Here is a 16477-nt window from a genome sequence, read left to right on the forward strand (position 1 = left end):
CATTTAATTTAGAAAGTTGAGTTAAAATCACAAATCTCCTTATACTGCTCCTACCCATCTCTGTACTGGTTACTGATGTGATCAGGATCAAGTTATTAGCATTAAAAATCCAACACTGATGTGGTATGCAAGCCTTCATTATTTTTTTGGCAGTGTTTTGTTTTGGCATGATAGTTGTGTTTTATTTTTAAAATGTTAATTATGTTATTGCTGTTTAATTGATGGCTTTGATTATAATTGATTGATTAAACCGTACTTGATGAATGAGAGGAAAGGAATATAGAAATTTTACAATATCATAGTGTCATAGAGTCATACGGCACAGAAACAGACCCTTCTGCCCGACCCGTCCACGCCGACCAAGTTGCCTACCTGAGCTAGTCCCATTTGCCTGCATTTGGCCCATATCCCTCTAAACCTTTCCTATCCATTTACCTGTTCAAATATCTTTTAAATATCGCAATTGTTCCTGCCTCTACCACTTCCTCTGGCAACTTGTTCTACACATCTACTACTCTTTGTGTGGAAAAACTTGCCCTGAAATTCCCTTTAATACTTTTTCCCCTCTCACCTTAAACCTATGCCCTCTCATTTTAGACTCCCGTACCCTGGTAAAAGACTATGTCCTCCTTGATTTTAACCAGAGAACCGTAGAACAATACAGCACAATACAGGCCCTTCAGCCCACCATGTTGTGCCGACCGTTAGACCACGCCTAAGACTATCTAACCCCTTTTTCCCACGTATCCCCCTATTTTAAATTCCTCCATATGCTTGTCTAACAATCTCTTGAACTTGGTCAACGTACCTGCCTCCACCACTACCCCAGGTGGCACATTCCATGCACCAACCACTCTCTGGGTGAAAAACCTCCCTCTGATATCTCCCTTGAACTTCTCACCCATTATTTTAAAGCCAATGCCCTCTTTCCCAGCATTGATGCCCTGGGAAAGAGGCGCTGGCTGTCTACTCTATCTATTCCTCTTAATATTTTGTACACCTCTATCATGAATCCCTCATCCTCCTCCTCTCCAAAGAGTAAAGCCCTAGCTCCCTTAGTCTCTCCTCATAATGCATACTCTCTAAACCAGGCAGCATCCTGGTAAATCTCCTCTGCACCCTTTCCAACGCTTCCACATCCTTCCTATAATGAGGTGACCAGAACTGAACACAGTACTCCAAGTATGGTCTAACCAGAATTTCGTGGAGCTGCATCATTACCTTGCCGCTCTTAAACGCGATTCCACAACTTATGAAAGCTAACATCCCATAAGCTTTCTTAACTACCCTATCCACCTGTGAGGCAACTTATAGTGATCTGTGGACATGAACCCCCAGATCCCTCTGCTCCTCCACACTACCCAGAATCCTGCCATTAACCTTGTATTCTGCCTTGGAGTTAGTCCTTCCAAAGTGTACCACCTCACACTTCTCCGGATTGAACTCCATCTGCCACTTGTCAGCCCAGCTGTGCATCCTATCAATATCCCTCTGCAATCTTCGACAGTCCTTCACAACTATCCACGACATCACCGACCTTTGTGTTGTCTGCAGACTTCCTATCCACCCTTCTACCCCCTCATTCAAGTCATTAATAAATATCACGAAAAGTAGAAGTCCCAGAACTGATCCTTGTGGGACACCGCTAGTCACAGCCCTCTAATCTGAATGCACTCCCTCTACCATAGCCCTCTGCTTTCTACAGGCAAGCCAATTCTGAATCCACATGGCCAAGCCTCCCTGGATCCCATGCCCTTTGACCTTCTGAAGAAGCCTACCATGTGGAACCTTGCCAAACGCCTTACTAAAATCCATGTAGACCACATCTACTGCACTACCCTCATGGACCTGCCTGGTCACCACCTCAAAGTATCCTGTCAGGCTTGTGAGACATGATCTTCCCTTCACAAAGCCATGCTGGCTGTCCCTAATCAGTCCATGATTCTCTAAATGCTCATAGATCCTATCTCTAAGAATCATAGATCCTATCTCTTTTTATAAACTTCCATAAGGTCATCCCCTCAGTCTCCTATGCTCCAAGGAAAAAAATGCCCCAGCCTATCTGGTCTCACCTTATAACTCAAGCACTTCAGTCCCAGTAACATCCTTGTGAATCTTTTCTGAATCTCTTCCAGCTTAATGAATCCCTCCTATGGCTAGGTGACCAGAACTGCACATAATACTCCAAGTACAATCTCACCAATGTCCTGTACAGTTGTAACATGACATCCCAGCTCTTCTACTCACTGCCCTGACTGATGAAGACAAGATACAAGCCTTCTTCACCACACTGTCTACCTGTGCCACCATTTCAGGGATCTATGTACTAATACCCCTAGGTCACTTTTCTACGCCACTCTCCAGGGCCCTGCCATGTACAGTCTAAGTCTTTTCCTGGTTTAATTTCCCAAATTGCAATACTTTACACTTTGACAGTTAAATTCCATCTATTATTTCCTTTGCTCACTTTCCCAGTTGATCTAGACCCTGTTGTAATCTTGGACAACTCTCTTCGCTGTCACTATACACCAATTTTGATGTCACCTGCAGACTTGCTCACCATGCCAACTACATTCTCAATCAAATCGTTAATATAGATGATGAACATCAGTGAACCCTGTACCGATCCCTGTGGCACACCGCTGGTCACAGGCCTCTAATCTGGAAAAACCCTCCATTACAGCCCTCTGACTCCTCCCACAAAGCCAATTTTGTATCCAATTGGTTAGCTCACCCTGGATCCCATGTGCTGTAACCTTCTGGACCAGCCTACCGTATGGGATCTTGTCAAAGGCCTTGCTGAAATCCATGTAGCCAACATCTACTGCCCTGCACTCATCAATCCTCTTGTCACCTCTTCAAAAAAAACTGAGGTACAGTTTCCCACACACAGTGCCATGCTGACTATCCCTAATCAGTTCCTGCCTTTCCAAATGCAGGTAGATACTGTTTCTCAGAATCCCCTCCAGTAACTTTCTCACCATTGATGTTAAACTCACTGGCCTGTAGTTCCCTGGCTCGTCCTTGCAGCCCTTCTTAAATTAAGGCATAATGTTAGCCACCCTTCTGATTCACAGCACCTCACCCGTACCTAACGATGATACAGATATCTCTGCCAGGGCCCCAGCAATTTGTTCCCTACCTTCCCGCAATGTCCAAGAATCAATATCCAACAATTTCTCCAGAAGCATCTGCAAATGATTATGTATTGATCTTATCGTTTTTACAAGTAAAAATCTTTCTTTTTTCCCCTAATCGCTTTAGATTTATCGTCACTTGCAGTCCCAACAGGATGCAGCCCAGCAGATAGCAAAGCAGACTATTTGGCAAGAAACCTTTGTGAGGTTATTCTTGAAGGAGAATTCTGAGAGTAAGGATATTGCTGGTGTGGAATGTTTGAACAACAACAATTTGGACTTTGGTAAACAAACTGATCCACGGCTTGAGGTGAGGCCAATAGTAGAGCGGTCAAAGAGCACTAATGAAGAATCACGTACTCAGGACTATAAACTCTCAGATGGCGATACAGTGGACAATGCCTCCTTGACTAAGTTTTATGATAACCAAAGCTTTGATGGATTGTTTGAAAGATTTACTGACTCAAGTCACTCGTCTGAGATGTTTTTAGATGACAGGGCCTCAACTGATAGTACTTTCACAGAAAGCTTGGTGGAAAATCAGGATGGTTCTGGGAACTGGCTCCTAAAGGGGCGAGGTCTAACGTTGGACTTGTCAAGCACAACCTCCTTTGAAATGGGTGACTGTGAAAGCCAAACACCAGGTAGCATTGCCAGCACCCCATCACCACTGGAAATACCCAAGCACTTATCTGGTGCACAGTTTGATAAGGAACCTAGCAACACTGATGAGTCAAGTTACATGGACGATGCCTCAGTCTATGAAGTCTTTGGAAATGTAGAGGTAATTTGTTAAATATTTTTGTCTCATTTGGAATTTTTTAAAACAGTTCTACGAAAAAGAATCATACCATTTTAATTAGACGTGCATTACCTGTGCTTTAGAGTGTTAATCATTTGATTGGGATCCATGAGCTCTGTTTCATTTGATCTATTTGTTTGAGAAATTCTCTTCAGGAGAATTATATTGAACCTGATCACTGAAGCACCTGGTAAAATACTATTTTGATTTTGATGTTTGGCCCAATTATAGTTGTCTAAAATATACCCAGTTATCACACTTACAGCATTCAAAAAATTTTGTTTGATTGGCAGCTGCTGCAGGGTTTCAACCTGAAATATTGACAACTTATCACCTTCCAGCAGCTGTCTCCACCTTCACCCTCTCCATTCGCCCTCCTGGCTCCATCTTCCTCTTTATTTAGTTTGCCTCCATCTGTCATGTCTTCGAACTCCACCTCTTCTACCTGGCTTGATCTGCCCATAATCCTTCAACAACCCCTCCCCCTCTCAGTCATCCAATCACCTCTGGCCTCTGTCTCACCATCTCACCATTCCCCCTCTCCTCTTTATGCTATTTCCCATCTCCACTCTTGGGTCTGATGCAGGGTTTCAACCCTAAACATCGACAGTTCCTTCCTCCCCTCCACCACCCCCCCCCCTCCCCCACAGACACTACTCAACCCACTGAGTTCCTCCAGCAAATTGTTTGTTACTCCAGTTTCCTGCATCTGCAGTCTCTTTTGTCTCCGTTAACATTGTGATTTGTACTTATAAAACTAAATACTTTCTCTTAGAAGTGTGGAGAAGAACTAAGTCGGATTCTGACAGACATTCTCCTTTGTATCATGTGGCGTGGCCTGGAAGGGTCAGATGATGCTGCCTGGATCGAACGAGGACAAGTTTTCTCGGCACTGACGAAGATAGGAACTGCAAATGAACTCCTTTGTCCCTCTGATGAAATTAAACTCAAGTTAGTAGAAAACAGAACACTAGTGAAATGTCTTTGTACGTGAATTTGTCTTTTTAGGGATGGAGGCATTTTTTTCATGATAAGCATTGCAGCACAGACATATGGAATTTTAGCTCTACAAATATTTGAGGAGTATTCCAAGATTAAGGATTTGTTTGTCAGTATTATTAAGTGAGAGGTAATCTTGCATTCAAGCCTGGGTTGTGGTTCTGCAGTACACATGTAATGGGTTAATTCCTTTATCAACCTGTGACTCCAAATCACTTTGTACTGTACTGTGTATTTGCCATGTTTTAAGGTTTTTTTTTAAGATACGTGGGAGCTTATTAAGAATGAAATTTGGTGCCTGTGTCGTCCTTGGGCAACAGAGAGAGAGGGAGTTGTAAAGCATGAAAGAAAGAAATAGTTGGAGGTGATGTTTGTAGGGCTGAGGCATGGATGGTGGTGGTGGGTGATGTATGAGACAAAAGAGTGCTATTCTGGGGACACAGTGTTAGGTGGGAGATATTCTAGGGGAAAGATTTGACAGATGCAGTTGAGAGCAATTTTAGTGATTTGGCACGTTCTTTACTGTATTTTTGAGAGGTTTCAGAAGGGATCCTTTCATGCTGGAAAATCCATGCACTTCAGCATTATTAAGAGGATTAATGGAGACTGGGACTTTGCAAAGATTACCTTATGATGTAAAATATCTTTTTCAGTCTTCTTGAGAAAATATTGGAATGGGCTGTGACTGATAACAGAGAGGCAACAGCTGTTGCCCTTCCTGTTCACACTGAGAATGCAGTGAGGTTGCTGCATATCGTTCAGGACTTCCTCCAGGCTGAAGGGCTGGTGAATCCTGCACTATGGACTGACAAGGTACTTGACTCTGTCTGCTGTACTACTTAGCCTTTATTACTTGGTTATCACCCTCTTATCTCTCGTTTCTGTGTATCATGCAGAATTGCCTATTCAGTTGAACAAACAGCAATATTTTGCTAAGTCTCTCGTGTGCTTGTTTCCTCCCCTGTTTATGAGCAATGACCAGATGGCTGACATTGAGACATAACATTGTGTTCTATCACTCTGCAAGCCACCATATTGTTTGTATCAGCATGTGGTGAGACTGATTTTTGTCAAAGATCTAAAAAGAAACAAAAAATGTACACAAACATGACCACAAGGCAAACACGGGAGATGTAGCCCAGCTTGAAAAATGTAGAAGAGTTTGTGTGATTATTTCCACATAAAACAAATGAAGAACTATTTAGCCCCTCAGGTTTTTCTATCATTTGATTCATCTCGCTTGGACTTCTGCCACCAATAGAACTGGGGTTAGTTCAATTAGAGGTTAGCTTTCTGGCTGACTATTGGCCAGTTTTCGGGCTGTTGGGGGGAGGGTGGGGCTGTTTTTAGGTTTTTTTTCTTCTGACTGTTGAACTACAAATGTGTCTAAATTGCCGTCATATCCACTTCCTCTTTGAACTTTTTTTTTACTTCTTCCTGTTAGTGGGACTCTTGTATAACAAGATTAACCCTTTACATACCATATGTTTTTTAATCTGTTAAAATGGATAAGACTATTAATTTTATCTCATGGAATATTAACAGTTTAAACAATCCGGTCAAGTGCAAGAAAATCTTTAAAGTTTTTCACAGATTAAATGCTCAGATCATTTTTGCTCAGGAGACTCATATCAGGAAGAAAGATAATCAATGTTTTTTTAGATTTTGGAGGGGTCAACCGTTCCATTCAAATTCACAAGCAAAGGTGAAGGGAGTCTCTATTTTTATAGACTCCTCAATATCGTTTGTCCATCATGAGACAATATCAGACCCAAATGGTAGATTTTTATTAATTACCGGTTTACTTCATAATAAAAAAAGTTGTTATGGTTAATGTTTATGCACCCAATGTAGATTACTCTGAATTTTTTAAACATCTGTTTGCATTATTTCCTAATTTAAATGAATACACTTTGATTACGGGTGGAGATTTCAACTGCTGTTTAAACCCTTCGATAGATAGATCTGTATCAAATCCTTCACTTCCAAACAAATCCGCTGCCTTTATTAACTCCTTAGTTGAATCCGGAATTTTAGATGTTTGGAGATTTCTACACTCTTATGAAAGAATTTTCATTCTTTTCTCATGTCTACCATAATTACTCGAGGATTTATTATTTTTTTATTGATGCTAAACTAGCTCCACTTATTATGGATTGTAAATACGATGCAATTGCCATTTCTGATCATGCACCATTGAAATTATCAATTAAATTAGCAGATGTATCCTTCGATGTCAGACTATGGCGATTTAACCCTTCTCTATTACAAGACTTAGGTTTCGTCCAGTTTATTAAAGAACAGATTTCATTTTTCTTTTTAACTAATTTTACTGAAGAAATCTCCAATGGGATAATATGGGAGTCTTTTAAAGCATATATCCGCGGTCAAATTATTTCATATTCCGCTGGATTGAAAAAACGATCTAACAATGAAATACATGTAATAACCTTTCAACTTAGGGGAATGGAGTTGACGACATAATATTGCTCTGTTTCTACTGAGAAATTTCAGTCCAGTTTTTTTTTGAAATGTACTTTTTTCCTTTAGCTTAGTTTGGTTTGATATATTGTTTATAATTTTTCTTATTGTTTTGGGGATTTTTTTCTTTCTTTTATATTTCATAATAAATCTTTTTCTTTCCTTTCTTTTATATTATATTCATTCACTAAGAGATCGTTGGATCTACAGATTTTTTATACTTTATTGTTCTTTATGATTATCCATGCCATGATTGTTCTCCTGATCTCTTTGTATTACATGTACAAACATTGATGTTATATATTAATCTGTATTAATTTGAAAACTAATAAAAAGATTGAAAAAGAACAATGAAATACGTATATTAGCTGATAAGACTAAAGAAATTGATTAAAAAAAAATACTCTGATACTCCTAATCTGGAGCTCTATAAAAAGAGAACAGAACTCCAATTACAATATAGTTTATTATTGACATCTTCAATTGAAAATCTACTACTTAAAACCAAAAGTCAATTTTATATACATGGTGACAAATTTGGTAAATTATTGGCCAACCAATTGAAAGCTACTTTATCTAAACATCAGATTAATAAAATTCGTAAACCAGATGGTACCTACACGACAGATCATGTTCAAGTTAATAAATCCTTTCAAGACCAGTCAGAATTCCCTGAGGATTCTACATCAATGCATGAATTTTTAAGAGATTTGAAGATTCCCCAATTATCTTTAAATGAACCTTCTACATTAGACGCACCCATTTCGGAGGATGAAATAAAGAAAGTAATATTTTCAATGAACTCGGGTAAAGCACCCGGCCCTGATGGATATGCAGCCGAATTTTTTAAATCCTTTTCTGATGTTCTTGTTCCCTGGTTAGCAAAAATTTTTAAAGATGCCCTATCAGTGGGTAAACTACCACAATCCTTCTATGAAGCAACTATTTGTTTAATTCTTAAAAAGGACAAAAGGACAAAGATCCCACTGATTGTGCATCTTATAGACCTATTTCTTTATTCAAAGATATTTTCCAAAATATTGGCCTTTAGATTAGAAAAGGTTCTTCCACAAATTATCTCTGAAGACCAGACAGGATTTATTCAGAATCGTTATTTACATTTTAGTATTAGGAGATTAATGAATATTATATATACCCCTTCATCCCAAATTCCAGAATGTGTTGTCTCACTAGATGCTGAAAGGCATTTGACAGAGTCGAATGGGAATATCTATTTATTACACTTCAAAAATTTAATTTTAGCCCTAAATTCATATCTGCGATTAAACTGATTTATTATACACCTATGGCTTCAATACTCACTCATAATCAAAGATCCCCTTTGGTTAGGCTTTTTCGAGGTACTAGACAAGGTTGCCCTTTAAGCCCTTTATTATTTGATATTGCTTTGGAACCCTTGGCTATTGCACTCCGGGATTCTTCAAATATATGTGGCATTACTCACGGACAGATGATTCATAAGATATCTCTTTACGCAGATGACCTGTTACCTTATATTTCTAATCTGGAGGAATCTATCCCCGCAGTACTATTACTACTAGATCAGTTTAGTGTTTTTTCTGGCTATAGATTAAATCTGAAAAAGAGTGAACTTTTTCCATTAAGTGTGCAAACCCCAATTTATAGGCAATTACCTTTTAGATTAGTAACTGACTATTTTAGGTATTTAGGTGTTAAAATTACCAAGAAACATAAGGACTTATTTAATTTATTGCCTTTAATTGACCATGTTAAACAATTATTTACTAAATGGTCCCCACTGTCTTTATCACTGGTAGGCCGAATTAATGCGGTTAAGATGAATATTTTACCAAAATATTTATATTTATTTCAAGCGATTCCAACACTCACCCCGAAATCTTTTTTTGACACAGTTGTTTCTAAAATTCGTTCATATATTTGGCAGAATAAAAACCCAAGGTTAAGTAAGAAATATTTACAAAAACTAAAAAAGGATGGTGGTATGGCCCTGCCTAACTTTAGATTATATTATTGGGCAATTAATATCAAATATTTAATTTTTTGGATACAAGATTTAGATGTAATTCAATGTCCCAAATGTGTACACCTTGAGCATCAATCAGTACTTGGATTCTCATTAGTTTCTATTTTAGGTGCTTCACTCTCTTTTGCACTTACCAAATTAAGTAAACATATGATTAACCCAATACTTAAACATACAATAAGAATATGGTTTCAATTTCGTAAATTTTTTGGATTGAATAAATTTGACTTGTCAAGTCCCATTCAATCTAATTTTTTTCAACCATCCAGAGCTGACTCAGCTTTTTCTATATGGAAAAGGAAGGGAATAGTATGTTTTCGTGATTTACTCATTGATAACTGTTCTTCATCTTTGGAACAACTGTTTAACAAATACAATTTGTCTAGATCACACTTCTTTTGATATTTGCAGATTAGAAATTTTTTAAAAGCTACTATACCCTCTTTGACACCATACAAAACTGAAATTACGGAGAAAATTTTAGGTCTTAATCCTTATCAGAAGGGCTTGATAGCAACAATCTATGATTTAATTATGAAAATACATCCAGAATCACTGGACAAAATTAAGAATGAATGGGAAAGTGAACTCCAAACATGTTTACCTACAGAGACGTGGAAGAAAATTCTTCATTTAGTTAATACATCTTCAATGTGTGCTAGACATTCTTTGATACAGTTTAAGGTAGTTCACAGGACCCATATGTCAAAAGATAAGCTAGCCCGGTTTTTATCACCACATAAATCCTATATGTGACAGGTGTAAATTGAATGTGGCTTCTCTGACACACATGTTTTGGTCCTGTTCTCTTTTGGAAAAATACTGGAAAGACATTTTTAACATTATTTCAACTGTATTGAATATTGATTTACAACCTCACCCTATCACTGCAATTTTTGGATTACCAAGGATAGAATCTGGCCATTTATCTGTTTCCACTAACCGTATGATTGCCTTTGTTATGTTAATGGCCAAACGATCCATTTTGTTTAAATGGAAGGATCCAATACCCCCTACTACTTTTCAATGGTTCTTTCAAACTATATCATGTTTAAACTTGGAAAAAATTAGGACTGGTACTGTTGATCCTTTGCTTAAATCTGAAGATATTTGGAGTCCATTTATTCAATATTTTCATATGATATAGATCCCTCTTCAATAACTTTCCAATTTAGAGGAACAGAGTTGACGACATAATATTACTATAGAGAAATTTCAGTCCGATCTTTGTTTTTTGTTTTTTTTTAATTTTTTTTTCTTTTGAAATTTTTCTTTTTATTTTGGTTTGATATATTGTTTATAATTTTTCTTACTGATTTGGGGATTTTTTTATATACACAATAAATCTTTTTCTTTCTTTTATATTATATTCATTTACTAAGAGATTGTGGGATCTACAGTTTTTTTTATATTTTATTATTCTTTGGTTATCTCTGCCATGATTGTTCTCCTAACCTCTTTGTATTACATGTACAAACATCGATGTTATATACTAATCTGTATTAATTTGGAAAGTAATAAAAAGATTAAAAAAGAAAGATAATTCATCTTGCTCTATATAACTGAGTTAGGACCCAGTCCCTTGAACTTTTAGTTAGCTGAAACATATTGACTGCAGACTTAAAATTAAAGCTTCCCATGTTTCATATGGAACAACTCCAAGATTCCCCTGAATACTGATATTTAAATTTTTCACCATCTTAGCTGTTGCCTATTCTACCTGGCAAAATGGATGGCCTCCACATTTTCCAACATTACAACTCCATTAACCATCTCCTTACCCACTTGTTTATTCTATCCCTATCCATTTGCAAACCACTTTGTGTTCTCCTCACAACTTAACTGTCATTCAGCTTTGCATCATCAGTAAATAGGGATGGGTGCATGATTGCAAACAGTTGAAACTTCAACACTAATTCAAGTAGCACTGCATGAGTAACAGTCTGCCTTCCCAAAAGTTAGCAGTTTATTCTTATGACCTGTTTTTTTTAACTGTTTAACCCTATCCGTGCTAACATGTTACACCAGCCATGTGAAGTATTTTGCTTAATGTATTTTCATGCGGCACCTTGATGCTCTACACCCGAAAGTTTCCATTTAACCTAGCCTGCTGGTTATATCCTCAAAAATCTTAGGTCTGTTGAACATCATTTTTCTTTCAGGAAACCATTTTATGGAATAAACTTTGTAGGATGATTTCTGAAGACATTCTTTGGAAGAGCACTGTATATTCTTCTCAGGATTAAATACACCCCCATCTTGGTTATCTAGCAATCATAATATGACATTCATCTAGTAGTCTCAGTGATTAGCAAACTTAATAGAGTTCTCCTTCCATTCATCCTGCAATGCTTTGTGATTTTATTCCTTTTATTTAGGTATTGGAGGAGATGGTGACACTAATGGATAACTTGATGGTGTGGTATTCATCTGGACCAGAGTGGATGCAATTATCTCAGCTTGGAGTACGACTCCTTCTTGGTTTTATTGCTCAAGATAATATACAGGTACTAGTCAAAGCTCTCTACTCTAAGAAAAAAAAGCATTTAATTGTCAAATTAGTAAACTGTGTTTCAAATGGTAGAACAGAGGCATAAGTACTACCAGTTGGCAGATGTCAATAAGTTATGGATCAAGTCCCACTGCAAAGACAAACAAAAAATCTACACTGATGTTCCAGTGCAATAATATTGTAATGTAACAGGTTGTGTCTTTTGGTTAAGACATCAAACTGAAGCCCTATATTTCCCATTAACTGGAAGCAAATTATCCCAACACTTCGATAGAGTTATCAATATTACTCTTTGAACAAATACCACTGAAAAACCAGGTTATATGGTCATTATGAAATTGCTGTCTGTGGGATCTTTCTTCGTACAGTTTGGTTTTAAGATAAGATATCTTTAGTAATTACATGTACATCAAAACACACAGTGAAATACATCTTTTTGCGTAGTGTGTTCTGGGGGCAGCCCGCAAGTGTCGCCATGCATAGCATGCCCACAACTTCCTAACCCGCACGTCTTTTTGGAATGTGGGAGGAAACCGGAGCACCCGGAGGAAACCCACGTAGACATAGGGAGAACGTACAAACTCCTTACAGACAGTGGCCAGTATTGAACCCAGGTCACTGGCACTGTAATAGCATTATGCTAACCGCTACACTACCGTGTCCTTATAACAATTGACTACACTTGTACATCTTTTGCTTTGAAATGTACTAAGATGACGAAAGATGCTGTATTCAGATGCTGAAAGATACAAGTGTTTCTTCTTAAAATTTAGCAGCTGGTGCAATTGTCTGTAGAAATCTCAACACTGTGGGTTGAACGCAACTACCTTTAAACTGGATGCAAATTTGAATTATTTGTGTCTTTCCTATGTTGTTTTTAATTAATTTTCTTTACCTAAATCTGTTGGCTGGTTTCTATGTCATTGTTGGAGTAAGTAAATGAAAATTAGCATGCAAAATACTGCATTGGTGCTGGATAATTGTTCTGAAGAATCTCCATTTTTATTAAACAATCAGGTGTGTGCCATGGCTGCAGCAAAACTCAACACAATACTGCAGACTAAAGAGATAGTCAACCGAGATGAAGCTTGCTTCCTCTTGGGGAAGTTGGAGGAAACGCTGACCAAGTCCATAAGAGAAAAGACTGAAATCTACTCCTTCCTGATCCCAATCATACGAACATTGGTCTCCAAAATCTATGAACTACTGTACATGAATCTGCACTTGCCAGCTTTGCCGCAAAGCAATGGCAGTCCTTCTTTCTTTGAGGACTTCCAAGAGTACTGTGGTTCCAGTGAATGGCGCGTTTACATTGACAAATACGTACGTACCATTGTTTCTCTTCAGTAAATCATCCTTTGTTAACAAGTCAATCCTTTCTACCAGTCTCTTTCTCTTTGCAGGGGAACGAAATCCAGATGACATATGTGTCATGAAAGCTTATGACTGTGTTCTTATTTTCAGATCATTCCATCGATGAAGCAATATGAAGTTGAAACATTCAGCAAAGGACATGAGCGCATGGCAATCTTCTGGAAGGAATGCTATGAAACCATGATGGTGAATTTACACAAACGAGATCGGGAAAAAGGAGAAAGCAAGCTTAAATTCCAAGTGAGTGGGAGTTATGTACAAATCGTCAACAACATTAAAACAAAAATCCATGGCTATGTGCTTTTTGATCTTGAAAGGAAAACTGAAGCCAAAGTAAACCTGGAAGCTCTCAAACTTTGTCCTTGAAACACAAATAATTCTGAGGGTTGGCAGAGCAGGTTTGTCTCCCTGTGTTCAAAGGGCAGTGTGTGTCCTGTCCATTGCCTCCTCCCCAACTTGAGAGCGGTGGCCTCTTTGGACTACAGTTCTACAGTCCACAGCCAGAGTCACTTGATACCTCCTTTTGCCAGCAATGACCCAAATTCAAAATGATTGTTCATTTGAATCCTTCATGGGTTTGCCCCTCCCAATCTTTGTGCCCTTCTCTAGCTCTCCAAATCTCTGGAGCTCTACTTTCCTCCCAATTTGGCCTCTTTTCCGTCTCTGGATTCCTTCATCATTATTGACCATGCTTTCAACAACTTAAGCTCTAGAATTCTTTCTCTAAACCTGTAGGCCTCTACCTAATTACTGTATCTATAAAACTGTCCCACATCATCTTATGTGGCTTGTTATTGTTAATGAACTTATACAATGAAGTACATTTTAAGATGTTAAAGGCACTGCACTAATCTTTGTTATGCATGATTGATCACAGACTTGGGATAGATCAACAAAACTGCTCTGTGCTGTAGTATGCATATACAGAATTATGAGCAATGTGAAAGAATTGGATGGTGAACATTCAACCTTTTTAATCTCTGGCTCACTTAACCAACAGTTCACCATCCCTCTCTAGCCCATATCACAGCATAAAATTGTATGTTGCTAGATCTCCTATGAAATTGCACACTGCACATGCTTACAATTGTTGGTTGAAGTATTTCCTGTATTGTAATTGTTTGCTTTGTCTTGATGCCAGGAGTCTTTTGTTGAGCCATTCACCCGCAAAGCCAGGCAGGAGAACCTGCGTTACAACAGTATGTTAAAACAACTCAACAGCCAGCATACTGCAACCCTGAGACAGTGGAAGGCAGCTCAGCATTATCTAACCTGTGAACGAGGACCATGGGCTGAAAAGTATGGAACACAACAGTTGCTGACATGACCAAGTTCTGTTGCATGACTCTGTATCCTAATAGTCTCTCAAAGACTTCTGGCCTGGGATTAGCACTCTTTGGTTTCTTTGTTTCCGGGATGTGATAGAGGTCACATAGATATCCAGTCCCTGCTTGTTAAAAACACACTGCAGAGGGCAGGTCAGTGACTGCAGTGTGGAGCTGCAAGTGCGCCTTGGCCACACTTGTGGGGTTTGGGGAGTAAGCCATTATCTCATTGCTGTTTCAGGGACCCTGCTTTGTATAAATTGGCTGCCACATTCCTGCATTACAATAGTTACTGTGATTTGGAAAAATACTTCATAAAACATTCATTGTTCTGAAGTTGTGAAGGGTGCAATATAAATACCAACCTTTTTTTCTTTATTGGAAACTTTCCTTTCCCCCTTTTCCATTTTGACTAGGTTTCTGTTTTTCTGTGCTCCCCTCCTGTTCCACATGCCAGCTGGCGTCCAGAACGTTGCCACTTTGACATCAACGCATCTTTCACTGGGTCTCTCATCTGTAATTTTGTCAACTACAGGATCACTTTCTCTAAAGCACTGCTGACTAGCTCCCAACCCATCACTTTCAAGTCAGTCAAAACACTGCTTGAATCTTATCCCACACCAACCTAGTCACATCAGCCCACTGTTTTGACTTCCTTTCACTCTCTGGAATCAGTGCTTTGGGTGTTTAAATCCCATTAAACCCCACTTGTCAAGTCTCAGTACCATGATTCACCTCCACCTTCTGTATTTCAGTAATCTGCTTCTAGCGTTTGGTGCATAATTGAGCCTCTGCAAGTACAGCCGCTCTCCAGGATATAGGTGACCTGACTGAGGGAAATCTGACCTTGCGCAAATTCTCCCATAAATTTTTAAAGAATTTTTCAAAATAATAAGATGTTTCGTGATATTCATTAACAACTGGATACAGTATATATTCCATTAGTTTAAGTGTGGGTAATATTAGGGTGAATATTCAATGAAATGAAAGAATTGTAGCAAGTGCATGGTGGCTATAGAAAATGGACGTTTCTGACTTATGGAAAAATTAGCTTGCTGACAGTTCTCAGGAATGGAACCCATGCATACCATGAGGACTGCCTGTAATTCTCTGCTGTGCATCTTTATCTTCCTCTCCTCCTTCAATGCTCTCATTGAAATACCAGAATCATGACAAAGCTATTAATAGTTTCTTCTCTTACTGAGTATCTGAGTTTGTTGATCATTCAAAGAACTTTGAGATGTTTTCCAATCTAAATGCACAGAGATGTATGTTGTAGGATTTCAGTGTTGGGTATTCCATAGATCAAATGCTTGATTTTTAATGGGGTGTTTGCTTTTTTTCCTCTTGATAAGAAAACCAGAGTCCGTGTGCTGGAAGTTGTCCAGTGTGGAAAACTATTCCCGTATGAGGCTTAAGCTCGTTCAGAACTATAACTTTGACCCTCATACTGATGCAAGCGCACTACGTGACAACCTAGGTGAGTGTCAGTTTAATGTTAATGTACAGCTAATATAAACGAATTGAACAAAGTCTTTGGAAGGTGATCCCATGCATGCATCACTACAAAATAGAATTCTGGTATGGAGGTGATGTTTCAGCAGTCCCTGTTGATTCTGCACACATCGATAATAATTTTGTTTTGGTAAAGCATATAGACTTTGGACAACACTAGACTAAGTGTTTCTGCTATTTCTCAATATTCGAAATATTGAGGGTTAACTTGGGCAGAACTTAAAATGACACATGCAAAAATATTTGCCTCCTTTTCAAAGCCAATGTCTTGCTTGCCTTCTGCGATAGGACCTTGTTCACCTCTGC

At 38.4% G+C, this 16477-nt stretch overlaps 1 protein-coding gene across 1 annotated transcript in view; it reads left to right on the top strand.

Moving 5' to 3' along the window:
- The window catches only part of LOC127574082 (neurobeachin-like protein 1), a 199382-nt gene that overhangs the window by 130987 nt on the left and 51918 nt on the right, over positions 1 to 16477 (top strand). Inside the window, 8 exon segments of the mRNA XM_052022775.1 lie at positions 3265 to 3921; positions 4715 to 4890; positions 5592 to 5751; positions 11824 to 11952; positions 12975 to 13280; positions 13422 to 13571; positions 14473 to 14630; positions 16012 to 16136. Coding sequence (XP_051878735.1) covers positions 3265 to 3921; positions 4715 to 4890; positions 5592 to 5751; positions 11824 to 11952; positions 12975 to 13280; positions 13422 to 13571; positions 14473 to 14630; positions 16012 to 16136 — 1861 coding nt within the window.

Source organism: Pristis pectinata, chromosome 1 (assembly GCF_009764475.1).
Source record: "Pristis pectinata isolate sPriPec2 chromosome 1, sPriPec2.1.pri, whole genome shotgun sequence".
NCBI lineage: Eukaryota > Metazoa > Chordata > Chondrichthyes > Rhinopristiformes > Pristidae > Pristis > Pristis pectinata.